The 16,506-nt window shown below is 38.2% G+C and overlaps 2 protein-coding genes across 2 annotated transcripts in view; one reads left to right on the forward strand and one right to left on the reverse strand.

The window, feature by feature from the left end:
* Window positions 1–1,324: 1,324 nt before the first annotated feature.
* On the forward strand, window positions 1,325–12,291 carry LOC107681623 (thyroid hormone receptor-associated protein 3-like). Its single transcript, XM_016477938.1, has 11 exons — window positions 1,325–1,600; window positions 4,366–4,504; window positions 5,387–6,148; window positions 6,600–7,160; window positions 7,258–7,433; window positions 7,614–7,725; window positions 7,865–7,940; window positions 9,059–9,198; window positions 9,924–10,206; window positions 10,681–10,827; window positions 11,014–12,291. Exons 2-11 carry the CDS (start codon window positions 4,383–4,385, stop codon window positions 11,242–11,244), a joined length of 2,610 nt encoding a protein of 869 aa, XP_016333424.1. The 5' UTR covers window positions 1,325–1,600; window positions 4,366–4,382; the 3' UTR covers window positions 11,245–12,291.
* Window positions 12,292–12,893: 602 nt separating this feature from the next.
* Window positions 12,894–16,506, reverse strand: part of LOC107681614 (protein eva-1 homolog B-like) — a 6,455-nt gene continuing 2,842 nt past the window's right edge. The window contains exons 2-3 of the mRNA XM_016477923.1: window positions 15,083–15,218; window positions 12,894–13,760 (exon numbers count right to left, since the gene is read on the reverse strand). Of these exons, the coding sequence (XP_016333409.1) occupies window positions 13,330–13,760; window positions 15,083–15,149 (498 nt within the window). The 5' untranslated portion in view covers window positions 15,150–15,218 and the 3' untranslated portion in view covers window positions 12,894–13,329. The remainder of the gene's footprint in view (window positions 13,761–15,082; window positions 15,219–16,506) is intronic.

Consider the following 16,506-nt stretch of genomic DNA (forward strand, 5'->3'; position numbering starts at 1 on the left):
TATTTTTGCCAAAAACTCCACTTGCTAGCATAAATGCTAAGAGCACATGGCACTAATGAAATCATGATTAAAATACATTTAAATAACCCAATTTGTGATCAGTAATACATTTTGTTTTCCTTTTGATATTGTGGTAACAGTGTTGAAGTTCTTCAAAATAACTGTTGGTATAAGAAATTTTTAGATTAAAATATTTTCTCAGAGAGAGCACACAGACTTTTCAGTGCTTCAGATCTTATCAGTGAGGGAAGGTATCATCATTTCCTGTATCTTACATACACTCTAAAACAACCCAACCGCTGGGTCAAAACAACCCAATAGCTGGGTTTGTCCCTTTTTAACCCAGATTGATGATTTAGTTGTTATGTACACATTGCAGATCTGCACCAGAAACTTTCTCTGGCCTTGTTGCAGATGACTATTTTTGTGACAGCAGCTGCCAGCTGTCCTAATACCTCCCAGACAAGAATGTTTATCTCTACATTTTTTTATAGGATTACCTTATTGGAAGTCATTGTCAATGGCATATAATGTAACACCATGTGCACCGAGACTATAGTGAGAATAACCTTAGTTGTGTTTCTCAATTATTACTTATTTCTTCACAAATGTGAGAAAGTGAGATTAGCATGTAACTACTTCCTGGAACAACAGACTCAGGAAACACGTTGCGGAATAAGACCCACAATTCATAAAACATTTATGTGTGTGTGTGTGTGTGTGTGTGTGTGTGTGTATGATCACATATATTTGCTAAAAAAAACAGCTATTTTAAGAACACTTAAAAGGCCAATAAGTCCTGACTCACAGAAACACTCATCTGTAACAATAGTATTTTTTGCAGATATCTGAGAGAGAGATTGGCTCATGCAGGCTGACTCCCTGTAGTGTTTCCTCTCTGTGAAATAGTGCCTGGTGTTTGGCAGATTTCTCTGAACTGGCCCTGTGGCCTGTGATTACAGCTGTCACTCTGAGAAGCTTTCAACAGGTGTTTGAAATGGAGGCGCTGTGTCCGTTTTACCATGTGTTGATGCTGCAGCAGAGCTCAGAGAAACAAAAATGGCCATCTATTATATTAACATGCAGCTATTTTTTTAATTAATAAAAATAGACAGAGAAAATAGTATTTGTATGCAAATGTGAGTAACTCTAAAGGGACTGAGGAATGGGTAATGGTGTATTTATAAGACCTATAAAAACCTTCAAATGTCAAGTTTGAAGTAAACATTCATAGTTTTTATTTATATTCAAGAAAAGAAAAAGAGAACAGTTATCAAAGCAAACAGGAAGAATAGCAGAAAGAGGCGTGTTTAACCGTCTGTGTGCGCACGCATGTGTTGATCAGGAAGCTCTGGGTCTGAGCTGCTTCGAAGCATCTTGCGTTTCCTGAGGAGACCAAATGGCCACTTTTCAGTTTCATTACTTAGAAACCATACATAACTGAACTCGTATAGGTTCTATGTGCGAAATAGATCAGTATATTTCAAATCAGACGTATATTGATCAGTATTTGGCGTATAATACAGGTTATTCTTCCGTCGCGTGCGCGTAGCGCTTCAGCCAGCGAGCTCGCTTTAATCACATCAGACTAGCCCCTCATGTGAGTCTTTTTTTTTTTTTACACATTTTAACACTATAACGCTATTTTCTGTTGATATTTCTCCTAAAAATGCTGTTTCGTGTTATTTTGTTGCCATTGATTCTGCTTTTGTGCGTTTTAAGTCGTTTGAAATGAGCTAATGGGGCTAGCGTTAGCATAATGGCTAACAGCAGCGATTGAATTGCATTTTTGATAACATTCTGTATTTTGGTAGCATAATAGGGCGACTTCATTTGTCATTTGGTTGCTTTACTTGTAAATGCCGATGTAATTGTTCAGCTAGTTTTGTATAGGTTATTCTGAACACGTTGATGTTGATAAATATTATTTGTTATTATTAAATATCCTTAATTGTAATTTTAAAGCAATCCTAAATGTGTATGATCGTAGATGGTCGTATCAAATTGAAGTTATAATTGTGATGTGACCTGTATTTTCCTGAACTCGTTCTTTATTTCCACCCTTAACATGGAAGAAGTGAAAACGAAAGTGTTTTTGAATGCGTCTCGTAAAATGGCTGTTTCTTGGCTTTTGCATTGAGATTTTACCATCTGAACAGAGTTGAAGAATAGTACTGTTTTCCATAATGTCTCAATCTATTGAGCTGCCTATCTAGACAGCAATGCCTAGTCAGCAGTTTGAGCCTGTAGGCAGGTTTGCTGCCTACCTAGACAGCATTTTTGGGTGTCTCAATGTCTCTAAACCTAGTAAATTGGCTATTGAACTATCCATCTAGTATCTTTGGAATTTAAAATGCTGTCTAGATAGACAGCTCACTAGGTTTTGAGACACAGCCAGCGAGTGTCCTCTGTCCTGATGATTTGATCAATGCAAATGTTTTTTTTTTCATAGTGTTTCCTGAATAGATTAGAAACTAGCTGCACTGGTTGGGCTGGACTGTCTCTTACCCCAAAGGACTTGGTGAAAATTGCTTGGCAGTTGTTCCTGTTCCTGATTTGACTGTCAAATCCGACTTTTTCATGCTATATGACACACCCTGATCTCTATCCTACAGAATAATGCTGCATATCAGTTAACCTAGGCGTCTCATGTTACTAGATAAATGCAACAGTCTGGAAAAGCAGCGCTTGGAGATTTTTAACCTCTCATAGAGTTATAGTTAACCAGCCAGTATAAGCCATTGTGAGCTAGGCCTATATATTCTTTTGGTCAGAAATGAAAACAAGAGTCTGTTGTATATATTGTAAATAGAGTGGCTAAATGCGTCATTCTTTTATTGCAAATTACTTATGCAAAATTTGCACAATATTATAAGGAAGTGTGTTTGTTTTGCATGTTTAAGAATCTGAAACCGTTTCACCCTCTGCTTTCTGGCTCATCGGGTCAGTTTGGTTCTCATTTTTGTGGTTATCTGCTGCATACTTTCAGAGTTGTTTTCTGTTAATGTTTGATTTATCTGGTCCACACGGTACACAGAATTCATCCATAGTGGGTCAAGGTAAAAACAAACAAACAAAAAAAACACTTACCGTACATTTTTATCAGGTAGGAAAGCAAGTATGTTTGAAGACAAATAATGTATTGGAATTGCATCAGTTACCGTAAACAGGAATTAGTTCAGGTGACCATGATCAATACTGCTGTAGATTACTGGAGGGATAACAGTAATCATTGTGAGCTAGGCCTATAAATAGTAGATACGATGGTAAAAAACCTTTTAAAAAGTAGATTAAGCTCAAAACAAAGACGTAAACAAAACAAAAATGCAATAATTTAGATTATAGATTAATACAGTGTCATTACGGTCCTATTTTGTTCTTAAATGTTAAAAGAACAGGACAGATTCTCATAAAAATAAATATTAACATAACCTGTAGGATTTAATTAAATATGGCCAGTTTTATTTTTTTCTTACATTTTATTGTATTGTGTAAGAAATGTTTTACACCACTGCAAAGTCACATTGAGGCTGCTTATGTTGACCACAAGTTTAACAAAAAGTACAAAAATTATCCATTTTGGGGGGAAGTTGTTATACACAGTGTGAGCAATATCAATAAGTTTTAGTCCAGTGTGATAACAGTAACTAGCATTTACAGGAAAAAGAAAATCTTCTCCGGGTCAAACTGGAACACAAAATGAGGGTTAATACATTTTATTGATTACAGCCCTAATAAATATAATGGCATAAATAACAACAGTTGTATTTACAATAATTTCATTGTTGAATTATTCAGTTAGTCAAAAAAAGCAGTAACAAAACAGCAATTCAAAGTCAGTTCTGCATATCAGTTGTTGGTCACTTAAAGGGTTAGTTCACCCAAAAATGAATATTTTATCATCATTCACCCTCACCCTCATGTTGTTCCAACCCTGCATGAATTAATTTTTTCTGTTGAACACAAAAGAGGATATTTTGAAAAATGTTGGTAACCAAACAATTGCTGGTAGCCATTGACTTGACTTCCATAGTATTTTCCATTCCATTTTTTTTTAAACCATGCCATGGAAGTCAAAATATATTTTGTTGTGTTCAACAGAAGAAAGAAATTCATGCAGATTTGGAGGGTGAGTAAATGATGACATAAAAACAAGCATAAAAATAATAAGTATTGGTAAATCTCTGTTTTGCATATGACAAACAGGTAAATCACATGCTGTTTAGCTGGCCTGTTGTTTTTTTGGTCTGGTTTAATGTCATAAAGGTTTAATTGTGTTTATTTATTTTTAGGGAACTTTTCTCCACATTTCTACACTACTGTATGAGTGTGACAGCTTTGTGTTTATGTGATTTCCCTTTTCAGATACTGTGAATATAAAGATGTCCAAGCCCCCAAATTCTGCGTCTCGGTCCCGGTCCAGATCCAGGTCTAGATCGCGGTCCTACACACGATCTCACTCCAGGAGTCGCTCCCGCTCAAGGTCCAGAAAGCGTCGCTACAGGTAGACACACATACAACAGATTACAGCCAATTCCTTTGCAACAAACTGTTAGTTAGAAGTAGCATTTTAAAATGTGAAATCTGGTTATTTTAAACTGCTATAATGTCACAGCTCAGTTTAAAAACAGCTGCTTCTGAGCGCTTTATCGTACCCTTGACCCAGCGTGAATGAATATTCAAATAGCACTAAAATAAGATACCATAGTTTCCTGAAGGTTGCTCCTCCTCTAAGCCTTTCTCTTTTTTTCTGACAGACCACCCCTTTTTGTCGTTTTTTCTTTTTTTTTTTTATATGTCCTGTGTGCGTTAGTCTAAGAACGGTTTCATTTTGTTTGTCGTGACTACCTCTTTCCACTACATGTGGCTTAGCATGTCGATATGCTTGCCAGTAAATGTTATTCTTAACCTGTTTTCCAATGAAAAAGCACAAACAGTAAGACATTTTCTTGTTCGCAAATGTGTGGTTTAGTCTGGTAAATTTGGACCATGGCGCCTGTAGTTACGCTCTAAACATGTCTAACTTTATGCATCGCCAGATTTAGGTAATGAATTTAAGTTGCAGTTACTTTTAAATGAAATTTCCATATATGTAATTTCAGAAGATCATGATGAAGGCATACATTTAGGCGGCGTAATCTTTTAGTCAGTGGTAAAGGGCTTGTAAGAGTAGCATCCGTTGCAAAAATTTACAGGAAGTGATTCAACACTTTGTCAAGGAAAGAAGTTGCTCATTACAAAAACAGTGCCATTTGTGTGAATATTGATACTGTAGCGCCATCAAGTGTTCATGAATCATAACTGCATTCTTTCTCTCTTTTTCTCTCTCTGATCTTCCTGTATTCCTCTTTCTGTACTTTGGTTTTCCATCCTTCATGTCCTTTAGCTCTAGATCAAGATCCCGTTCACACAGCAGAGAGAGGAACTATCCTTCCAGAGATTTCCAGAACAATCGTGGGTATAACCGTGGTTTCCGTGGCTACCGGAGACCCTTTCAGTACCGGGGCAGAGGGCGTGGCTACTTCCCACGAGGTAACTATCATAGAGGTGGCAGCAACTATGGTTACCGTTCCAACAACTGGCACGGCCATAGAGACCACCAGCAGCAGCAGCAGCAGTACGACCACTCGTACAGCCCTAGGAGAGGGCGCTCGCGTTCCCACACGCCACGGAAAAGATCAGCAAGCCGAAGCCGCTCGCGCCATTCCGATAGATCATCCTCTGTGCATTCCAGACGTTCCAGCTCTTCCTCCCGTTCCTCATCCCCACGTCGACGCAACTCTACCGTTGGACGACTCCATTCTAAAGATCGCAAAGAAAGGGGTTCACCAAGTGAAAGCAAAGGAACCAGCAAGGAATCATCCAAGCCTACAGGAAGCACCCCAGAGGAACCCAGTAGCAAGTGGGAAGGCTTAACTAACTACGATGCCAGCCCCAAACGCAAAGCTGCATCTTCTGGTGGTCTGTCAGAGATCAAAGTGTCCATTTCCGGAGGTGCTGGCAATGGTGGTCCACTGTGGCGAAGCATCGGCCCTGCCAGTAAAAGTCCACTGGCAAAGACGTCAAGCTCAACTGACTTCGGGTCCTTCTCAAAGGAAGACTTGAAGACCGAAGACAAATCAGCCTCCATTTCGTCCGCTTTCAAAAAGTATGTTTTTGCTTTCGGTTTTAGATGTTTTCCCTCTTTCTTTTGTCCTCCAGGCAGTTTTTAATCAATCATCATTCTCTCAAATGTGTTTAGTCCTTATACAGCAACAAAGATCCTTGGAAGAATAGAGCTTATAATGGAAACCAATTTCAAACTCAAATGTCACAAATGGGCATTTACCTGTGCTATGAGGTTGTTTGCAATCCCATAATTTAGGAGATAAAGTTTTAATGACGTAAGTATGGAAAAAAAAATCATCCTGGTTAGTCGTGTCTGCATTGCTGAAAAGTTGAGCCATAAGTTTGCGCATGTATTAACTGTTGTTTGTTGTAAGTAACCTTTCTTATCTTGCTGTTAAAGGTTATGCTGGTTTGAAAATGTAAAGATTTTTCTAAAACAATCTGCTTTTTGATGTACAAAAACCTGATTAATTTGTGATCGTTCACCTCAGGTTTTTGGCAGAAAAGAAAAAGCCCTTATCAGACAGGGATAATGGCAGGGGTGAGACTTTAAGCTTGGGCGACGCAGACAGCGAGAAGAGCGGCAGCAAGTTGAGAGCGGTTTTCAACGCGTCTGATTCTGGCTATGATGGCTCAAAGACTGACAAAGGACTTCCATTTCTGGATGCAGAAGAAGAGGAGTATCGCCAGGAAATGAAAGACAGGAAGACTGAGGAAGAATCCAAGTATAAGGACAAACCTCTTGTCACAATGCGGGACTTAACCGAAGAGCGTTTTGGGAAATGGGATGAAGATGTTGAAGAGGAACTGGATGAGGAACTTTATCGCAGTCGGAAGCATGCGTCTAGAAAAGAAGAGAAGGCCTCCAAGAAGAAAGAAAAGAAGAAGAGTAGGATCAGTCCATCCTCTCCATCGCCATCCAGAGTATCAGAGAATAGAGGCAGGCCACTGTTTCCAGCTGGAAGAGAGGCCACACCCCCAGCTAAATCCTCAGCGAAGAAAGACCCGCAGTTTAATTTCAGTATAAAGGCATTCACTGATGATGGAGAAAGGTATGAATTTGAAGTCACATTTACTGCTCTGTTTAAAAAAAAAAAAAATGATATGACATTTGGGTATGTGTTTATGACTCTCACTGCTTTTCCTCAGCTCATCAGGTGCATTAGCTAAAGAAAGACGTTTGTCACGGGATCTTGTGCACCCTGGTAAAAAAGATCATGAGGGGTTTCAATCGATCTTCCAGCATATTCAGTCTGCTCAGCTTCGCAGAAGCCCTTCAGAGCTATTTGCTCAACATATAGTCACCATAGTACATCATATTAAAGGTAATTCCAGACTAAGCTGGTGGTTATGTGTAATCCTTCATTTTAATTTTGCACTTTGTGCTTTGAGGTGCCTCAGGGTGCAAACCTAGGACCTTTCTCTTTTTTGTGAAATTCAATATGTGAACATTTTAAAATGGTGGCAGGCTAGAAATGACTTATTTCCCTACCTTCTGAATGTAGCTCAACATTTCCAATCATCTGGGTTGACTCTGAGTGAGCGATTTGGAATATACCAAAGAAAAGCTGCAGAGATGGAAAAGATGAAGCCGAGGAAGAGTCCTGAGATCCACAGGTAGGTGTATTTGTATTCTGGTCAGCATTCCACTCATGTATCACTGAACGCTTTGTGGATTATGGTTTAGATGCCTTGTTCCTCTCTTTATATATATATATATATATATTTTATTTTTTTTTTGCATGTTTTTCCACAGGCGAATCGATGTGTCTCCCAGTGCTTTTAAGAAGCACTCTCACCTGTTTGAGGATTTCGAAGAGAGCGGCTACAAGGTGACAGAGTGTTTTCAAATCTGAAATTCCTGCCCAAATGTGTACCAGCTGAAACAGCAGAAATGTGCTATGAGGTGTATAATGCTAATGCACAAGAACCCCAATCTCAGTCTTGTATTATTGAGCGTTACGCTCTCACCCTCCAGCATTTGTCGTATGATTAATCTTGGGTACATACTTGCCCAAACAAAATGGCTAATGAAAAGGAAGTGACAATTGATCCTGTGTCCAAGCCTTTCACTGGACCGCTAACCAATGCAATAGTAAGTATATCTCCTCAAAAATGTATCTATAAAACAAAAAAGTGAGGCTCAGTACTAATCAGCATTGGGAAAGCATGGAGCATGCTGCTTTCTCATGAAATCTGAGCATTTTTTGTTTTGTTTTTTGTCATGAAGTTTCGCGTGTTTATAGACGTCCGTCACGTTTTCAGTGGGTGTCCAATATATCATGTTCTATCACATTACTTTATAAATTTGCACACACATTTCATTGGTTTCATTAAAACTTGGACAACATCAGCCAAGACTGTACAGTAATAGAGGGTGACTAAATAAAATGAGGATTGAATTTGGGTTATTCCTAAAGATGGCCAATAGATAGTTTTTCAGCTGTATGTATTTCAGTGTGAGGCAAATATTCTCAGCCTCTTCTTCTTGTGCCTAGGTTAACCCTGAATTAATCATATATTCATATTAAATAATGTTAAAGGGTTAGTTCACACAAAAATGAAATCTGTCCTTTTTTTTTTTTTTTGCAAATGACAGATGTTTATCAGACGTCTCCCACATGGTGATTTTGTGCAATGAAAGTAGTCCAATCAAAGTAGTCAACCTTTCCTTTCATTGTTCGGAAAACAGATTCCTAAAAAGAGATTCTGCTAAGCATCATCTTTTATAAAAACAAAAAAACAAAAAGTAAGTTATTTGGGTTTGTAACAACCACATGGAGAGTAAATGAGTTACATTTCATTTTTGGATGAACTGTCCTTTTAAGCTTTAAATTTATTTGAAATCACATGCTAGTTCAAGATGAAATTGAGGAATTCTTACCTTTAGTTTACACTAATGATTCAAGAAAATATGTTCATTATTTTGGACATTATTTTGTCTTTACAGGATCATGGTAAAAGGCATGAGGGCGATTCATTGGACCTTCGCTTGGCTATTGAGCGCCCTAAAAAGCGAGAGGGGGGAAAGAGTTCAGCTGGCTGCCATGAACTCTCCCCTGACAGATCCTCCAAAAACAAGAAATCAAAGTATGTTCGACTCTTTGATTCTTAATAATGAATAATGTTTGAATAGTAATTATTTTTGAGCCTGGGTGTTTAGTGTTTGGGAGGAAGCACTGTATTATTTTGTTTTACTTTATATTTTAAATGTTGTATAATTTAAATTCCTGTAATTCTATGATTCTAATGTTCTAATTCTAATTTAGCCAAATATACAGACTCTATTGAAATTTTGTAGACAATTTCAGTGTTGTGTACTGTTCATTTATTTAAACTTTGTACAAATGCAGGTCGGTTTTTCTTAATTTGAAGCTCATTATTCAAAGCCAAATGGACCACAGTGTAATTTTCATGTTGCCATTTTGGCATACTGAATTGTGATTTGTAGTTTTATCGCATTTATTTGCATTTGTTTTAAATTGCAATTTGGTCTTTTTTTGTTTGTGCAAATATGGTGTTACATTGTGTGTTTTTTCTCATACAGCTCCCACAGATGGCAAAGTGGCTCTGATGTAGAATTTAATTTACACAAAAGCACAGCCTAACACCTTAACCTAACTTTACCACTTATTTTTTCCTTCAAGAAATGCAAATCTAATTATATATCCTCATATTTAAGACGGTGTATTATCACAATTATTGTAATCAGAAGATAGCCAGAAGATATTAATTTCAAAACAGGCATTAACTGCAGACTCATTATTTTCCAGTCACCGATCAGAGGATTTTTAACTTTCTCATTTATTCTAAAGGAAAAGCAAAAAGAAGCGAGAACGCTCTCCCTCCTCCTCTTCTTCCTCCTCCTCCTCTCCCTCCCCTCGTCAGTACAGAGTGAAAGAGTACCATCCGGAGGAGCACATGGAGGGAGGAGGGGGTTTTAACAAGGCCCGTCTGGGGTCAAGGGAGTATCCGGGACCCATGGATCGCGGCCCCCGGGACTATGAGGGCCACATGGACCGGGGTTATGAGAGGGGCAGAGGAGGATACGACCGAGGAGGATATGACAGAGGTCATGGGGGTTACGATCGGGGATTTGTAAGTATCTTGCAGTTCTCTGTGACATTGATAGAACTTGTTGATCATTGATGAGTTACAGATGGAATTTGTTTCTTTGAGAGACCTCAGTTGATTCTGAAGTTAAAAATTAAGTTAAAAATGTTAGTTTTGGGTTTGAAAGTAAAGACTTTTGAGTTTCTGTGGGTATCTGAAGATCATTTTTATCAACTGAAATGGTGAAATGCTGGTAAAATGAACTATCAGAGCAGTTCTGAAGTTGAATTTCATGTTTTCATTGAGATGGACGGTTTATTCGTCGAAACATTTCCTAAATTCCATGATATTCCACATTATACAGTAAATTCTATTTTTATGACTGGTTTCCACAATTCCGTCTACGTTAGAGCTTTTATATTTGTGTCCCAATGTGTTCCAATGATCCTGAGTTTGTTCCTCTATATGTCTCTGATGTTTCCTCTTTATCTGCTCTTCTCTTGTATTTGTTACTTGCAGCCGAGAATGAGAGGAAGAGGATGGAACCGGGGAAACTACCCAGGCAACAACAACAACAACAACCCTCCCAATATGGGCGGCCCTTCACGACCCCCGGATGAGGAGTGGGACCCTGAATACACCCCCAAGAGTCGGAAATACTTCCAGGTGTGCTAACATTGATCTCATATACACGCGCCCCCCTAAACATCACGTTAAAAACAAAAGCTGGTGGTGGGTTGCTTGGCATGTCACTCAGTCTCTTCCTGTATAAGTGAGCAATTTTGGGACAGTATAAGCTGCATGGTGGCCAGTTGGAGAGTTTCAATTTACGTCTCTCTCATCTAACTGCAGCACGACGACCGGGACAAGGAAGGGGAGATGAAGTGGGTGGACACTCGGGGGCGCGGCAGAGGAAATTACCCACGTGGCAGGGGCACCTTCTTGGTTCGCAAGAGCGGCGGCAGCCCCAAGTGGACCCACGACATGTTCCAGGGCAACGCTGAAGAGGGAGAAATTGAAGATGGAGGCGCAGAGCACAAAGATGACGACAAGTCTGGGGAAAACACAGCTTCCAAGCCATAGACTGATTTGTATCCATTTGTGTCTGTTCTTCTCTACTGTCTCTAACTCTGTGAGAGCCCTCGTGAAAAATGCATCTTTGTGTGTTCAGATGTTGGACTGCAGAACCCCAAATGGTAGAGCCATGTCATTTATAGCAACAAACCATCTGCTATTATTTTTCAGTTTATTTTTTCCTTTCATTTTTGGGGTTGTGGGGGGTGATTGAAAATATAAATTCTGCCATTTGGTGGCTAAAATTAATTGATTTTCATTTAAAAAGTGCAATAAATCTGTGCACTTGTGCCTTAGATTTAACTGTAGTTTTATGATTCCTTTTTTACTTTTTTATTTTTAATTTTCCCAGTAGATTTCCCCTTTTCTGTTTGGAAGTGTATGTAAATTCATTTATACATGCTGCAATCTTTTATATTTCTTCTCTTTTGGTGTATGGTTCAGTCTCATTGGCGCATATCCCTTGTGGACCAATACACTGTGTAGTGGGCCGATTTTCTCCAGAAAATTGTGTTAAAAATGTAAAGATTCATTCTTCCTAACCAATTGGCTCTCGGCTATATTTAACATCCGGTTTAGTTAATTTTCTTACCTTAAATTATGCCACTGACTAAAAAAATTGTCCACTTACTTTGTGAAGTGTAATTAAAAAGTTTTTTTTTCCTGTTTTGAGCAACAAAAAAATTGTCATAAGTTTTAGATTGTCATTCATCAGATTTTAAAGTGTAGATAATAATAGAACATGCAAGATGAAGCTTATGATGCATTTATTGCATTGTTGTGTTAAACTATCAAACTAATTGTAAAATAGTTCATGCTGCATGTTTAGATCATGTGGTTTTTCTGCCATTGATCTCTGTACGCTGCACTGTTCACTTGTGCTGTAAGGATATAACCGGAGGACTCGGCTGCTTTCTTTTCAGCGTAGAAATCCTGCTTTGTGATGACAGTACTGTAATGCTGTGACTCAACATTCTGTTAACATTTACAATCTGTTAACTCCGTGCTTTCTGTCTCCATGGTAAATTTGAAATAAAACCCGTCCTCTGTTTGGTACATGTCATCTTGTTTTTGTTTCGAGTTGCATTGGCCTTGCAAGACACATCGGTGGAGGGAACAGCTGCTCTCAACAGCTGGAGCCTTTTAGAGATTTTATGAAGAGGTAGTACTAGTTACTCAATGTGATACGAGCTGTTTCATGATTCAATTCACAGTTTATATATATTTGTTGTACTGTACTGCAGGACTGTTTTGCGTTTTTACACATTTTAAGTTTCAGTGTGTCCAATCTTGCTCCTGCAAAGCTCCACAGTAGGGTCCACAGTAATTACGACAGTGAATTCCACTTGTGTATATAGTAAAGGGGACTCCAAATCCGTAAAAAATATGCAAAACTACACATGTTTTAAAGCTGCAGGCGACATAACTGCCCTGCGCGCATATATATATATATCTATATCTAAAAACAAAAAAAAACAACCAACGTTACCGTGCGTTTGGTTTGGCCGCTAAGATATTATAGTTGTTATCGTTAGAAGTGTGAACGGGCCTTTGGGATGTCTTCATGACATGAATGCTACTTTCTCATTTATAATGCATGCGTGTCAGAATTAGGTAAAAATCTTTGGTTTTATTTTTATTTAAAAATACATACAATATATATACACAAACATTAAGTGCTAAAATGTGTTTATATATAAAAAATGCAAAAGAACAAATGGATCCATCAAAACTTGATCACTTAGAAGACAAGCAAGGGCTTGTGAAAACGACTTCAAAACAGAATTATGGGGATTAAATGTAGGCCTACTCTTAAAAATAAAGCTTCTTTATTGGCATCAGTGGTTCAGTGAAAAACCTTTAACATTCATGTTCTTCACACTAAGAAAAAATTAATCTCTGAAAGTGTTCTTTGGGAAATACAAAATGGTTCTTTGATGGCATTGCTGTAAAAACCTCCCTTTGGAAGCCATATTTTTAAGAGTGTACTCAATCCGTCCCATTTTAAAGGAACGTTACACCCAAATCTGTTGCACAGGTCCTGTGGCATTCCATATCTGCATGAAACAACTGCGTCCAGCACACGAAACACTACTAGTGATAGTGAACTCGTCCGAGTGTTCCTGTGCCGGTGACGAGTATATCCGGCTGTCCGTTCCTCCAGATCTCCCTGACGATCCGTTCTCTCTCCTCCAGTCTCCTGGCTCTCTCCAGCTCCTCCGCTGAAGCAAACACGTTCACACTCTTAATGGTTCCATTTAACTGGGTCTGATCACTCAAGGGACTCACGGTGACCACTGGGACTTCTAGGTCCTCGTCATCTCCTTCCTCACTTTGGTCCTCTTCCTTGTCTTCCTCCTCCTCATCCTCGCTGGACTCTTTCAGCCGTCTCTTGTCTGGTGAGGAGGGTGTTTTTGTTTTTGAACGCGGTCGGCAGGCGATGCCCAATATGAAGAGGACAAGGGCCAGCAGAAGACCTGAACACACACCCAACATGAAGTACAGCGCAAAGCTCTCCATGTTCTCTGTGTTCAAAGAGAAGGAAAATGGTCAAGAACATGTCTAAGTCAATATAAAAAAAAAAAATATTAATATATATATTTAACATTACATATCAAGTTGGATTCTAAATTATAAATCAATTGAAATTTTAAAGTCTATTTGAATTGGGATGCTGAATTGAACTTGATATTCTATGCACTGTTCTGTACTGCACATTTTGGAAAATCCAGGAATTCCGTGCATGTAGTATTCAAAATCTGCATCGTGTACAAATCAAAAGTTTGGATGCACATGAATTTATGTTTCTTATTATCTTGAAAACCTCTTGATCCAATCCTGTGCTTAAGTATTACATTTCTATCATGACAACTCTCTGAAGAGTTTAGCATGATAATGGACATGACAATGTTAATGTATTTGGCCTTGGCGGAATAGATCTGTTATGCTGCTGAATTGCTGCTGCTGTTGCTTATTGTAGTTGTAGATTATTGCTGCTGCTGGAAAGCAAATACAGGAATTTGCTCCTGCCAATACATACACTGATATGGTGCTTTGAGCATTTAAGACAAACTGCTGCTGCACAAATAGTATATAAAATAATCCGTAGCAGATCTATACAGGTGGAGCTGGGGAGGTGGAGGGTTTCAGAGTAACTCAGAAAGCACGCTTTAAAATGCTCTAGTAGATGCCAAGCAGAGATTTAAATGTAAAGCAGCAAGCTCATTGGCTGCATATGCAACATGAACCAATCAGCTTGTGCCAAGTAGTTTAATGCTGTGAATAACATCGGTTTTCATTAACAACCTATCAGCCTGCGCCATCTGCTTCATGACAGAACTTGGCATTTGTAGATTGTAAATTTATTATAGCTATACACTACCATTCAAACGCTCAGAGTTAGAAAGATATTTTATGCTCACCAAGGCTTTGATCAAAAATACAGTAAAAACAGTAATATTGTGTATTATTATTTTAATTTAACATATCTGTTCTAATGATCCTTCACAGATCATTCTATTATGCTGATTTCTAGTAATTTTAGTTTTAATTTTTAGTAGATTTTGATATTTTCTTCCTAGATTGACTTGACACTAAAGAAATCAAATTTAACTAAAATCTTAAACCCCAAAGAAAAAGAGAAATTTCTTTAGGAACATTTAAGCCATTTCTCATGAAGTCAGATGTGTGAAGCCAAATCAAACAGAACACTCAAGTACATGGAATGGGTTGTGTGAATCAGAAGTGTGACGGGGCCCAAATCTATAGAAGTGTTTAGCCAGCTGCCTTTCACCGCTTGATATCTTAAGCTGCACAGTAATGAGTGGTTAGTGTTGAATGCTCTTACCTGTTATATGGGCATAAGTAGCCATGCTGTTACTCAGCAGCTCCATCTCTTTCCGTATGGGGTTCATATTGGCTTTATCTGGCAGACTGATTTTCCTTTCTCTTGCTTTCTTCTCTACTTTATTTCTCCTTGACCCCTGTAGTAGAACAAAATACATATAGTTCAGAAACAGCAGACATACGGTTAAGACAAACCCCAAAACAAGCTCGTGTCGCTCTTCAGTTGCTAGGGTGTTATGATTAGTTGCTGATTTTAGGTAGCCTATCATTCATGTTTGTAGCACAAACAGTGTTGAGTTGCATGCAAAGTTTAATACTTAGTGTTAGGGCTTTTGAAAAGCCAACAGTGATGCTTGTTTCAGCATTGCAAGGACAGCTAAAACAACATATTCATAATTAGACCAATAGGCCCTAACTTGTTTATTTTGGATCCTGAGGCTGAAATTGCGCTAATTGTGCCATTAAGCAGCATTATATGCTCCCAGACAGACTTTCCCATTTTTCCCACAGGAACTGAGATTCTGTGAGGACGTTCACATGGTGTTCGTGGTCTGCGTGGGACTCTTCCCTGGGAAACTGGGAAGGATCCAGCTTGTGTCACTCTTTCTGAGATGGAAAAGAGGAGGGGGAGAATTAAAGCTGAACATCTGGATTTCCCAAGCCGGAGCGAGAATCTCCTCCGGCCCAAGCGAGGAAATGATAAAAGCATCAGGCTATAAATGCGGTGACTCCCCGTGTGTGTCCACACCATAAAAGCCACAGACGCTGAGACCATGCCGGGATCACGGAAGAGGTGCCATGTTATTGTCTTCCTGTTTGTTTCCTCTTGGGGCCTGTAATTACAGCAAATCTACGCCATTAAGGCCCAAAGTCTCAGCCGCCCCGATCCCTATCTGCCACGCTCTTGGCAGGACTAGGGCACACATTTAAGTACGCTAGAGTGAAGCACATTATGTTGACTGTATAAAGTGAAATCTCATTTGTTGTTTTTTCACTCTTTGCTTCAGAAATCAGAAAAAGACAGAAATATGATCATGTATTAAAATTTTCTCAATTATTTCTACAAAACCAAATTAGAATCATTATCAAATTATCATCAAATTTTTTTCAATTATATTTTTATTTTAAAAAAAATATAAATTTTATTGAATATACTACTACTACTAATTATTATTATTATTATTATTATTATTATTATTATTATTATTATTATATGTAATATACAGTATTTAATAATAGTGGTGGTGGTGGTGGTGGTGATGATGATAATTATATTATAATTATATTATAATAAAAATAAAAATGATTGTTTATTATTATTATCATTAAAACATTTGTTATAATAATTGTAACAATTATAATACTTTATATAAAAAAATTTGCATACAAGCAAATTTGATGATCATATAAAAAGATATTGTTGAA

The sequence above is a fragment of the Sinocyclocheilus anshuiensis genome, unplaced genomic scaffold (genome assembly GCF_001515605.1).
Source record: "Sinocyclocheilus anshuiensis isolate Anshui unplaced genomic scaffold, SAMN03320099.WGS_v1.1 scaffold1524, whole genome shotgun sequence".
Classification (NCBI taxonomy): domain Eukaryota; kingdom Metazoa; phylum Chordata; class Actinopteri; order Cypriniformes; family Cyprinidae; genus Sinocyclocheilus; species Sinocyclocheilus anshuiensis.

Bases quoted from the DNA above. Each gene is read 5' to 3' on its own strand.
- LOC107681623 (XM_016477938.1), top strand. From the start codon at position 4,383: ATGTCCAAGCCCCCAAATTCTGCGTCTCGGTCCCGGTCCAGATCCAGG. The intron at 7,161-7,257 runs GTATGAATTTGA...GCTTTTCCTCAG, and splicing joins TTCACTGATGATGGAGAAAG to CTCATCAGGTGCATTAGCTA. The intron at 7,941-9,058 runs GTGACAGAGTGT...TTGTCTTTACAG, and splicing joins TCGAAGAGAGCGGCTACAAG to GATCATGGTAAAAGGCATGA.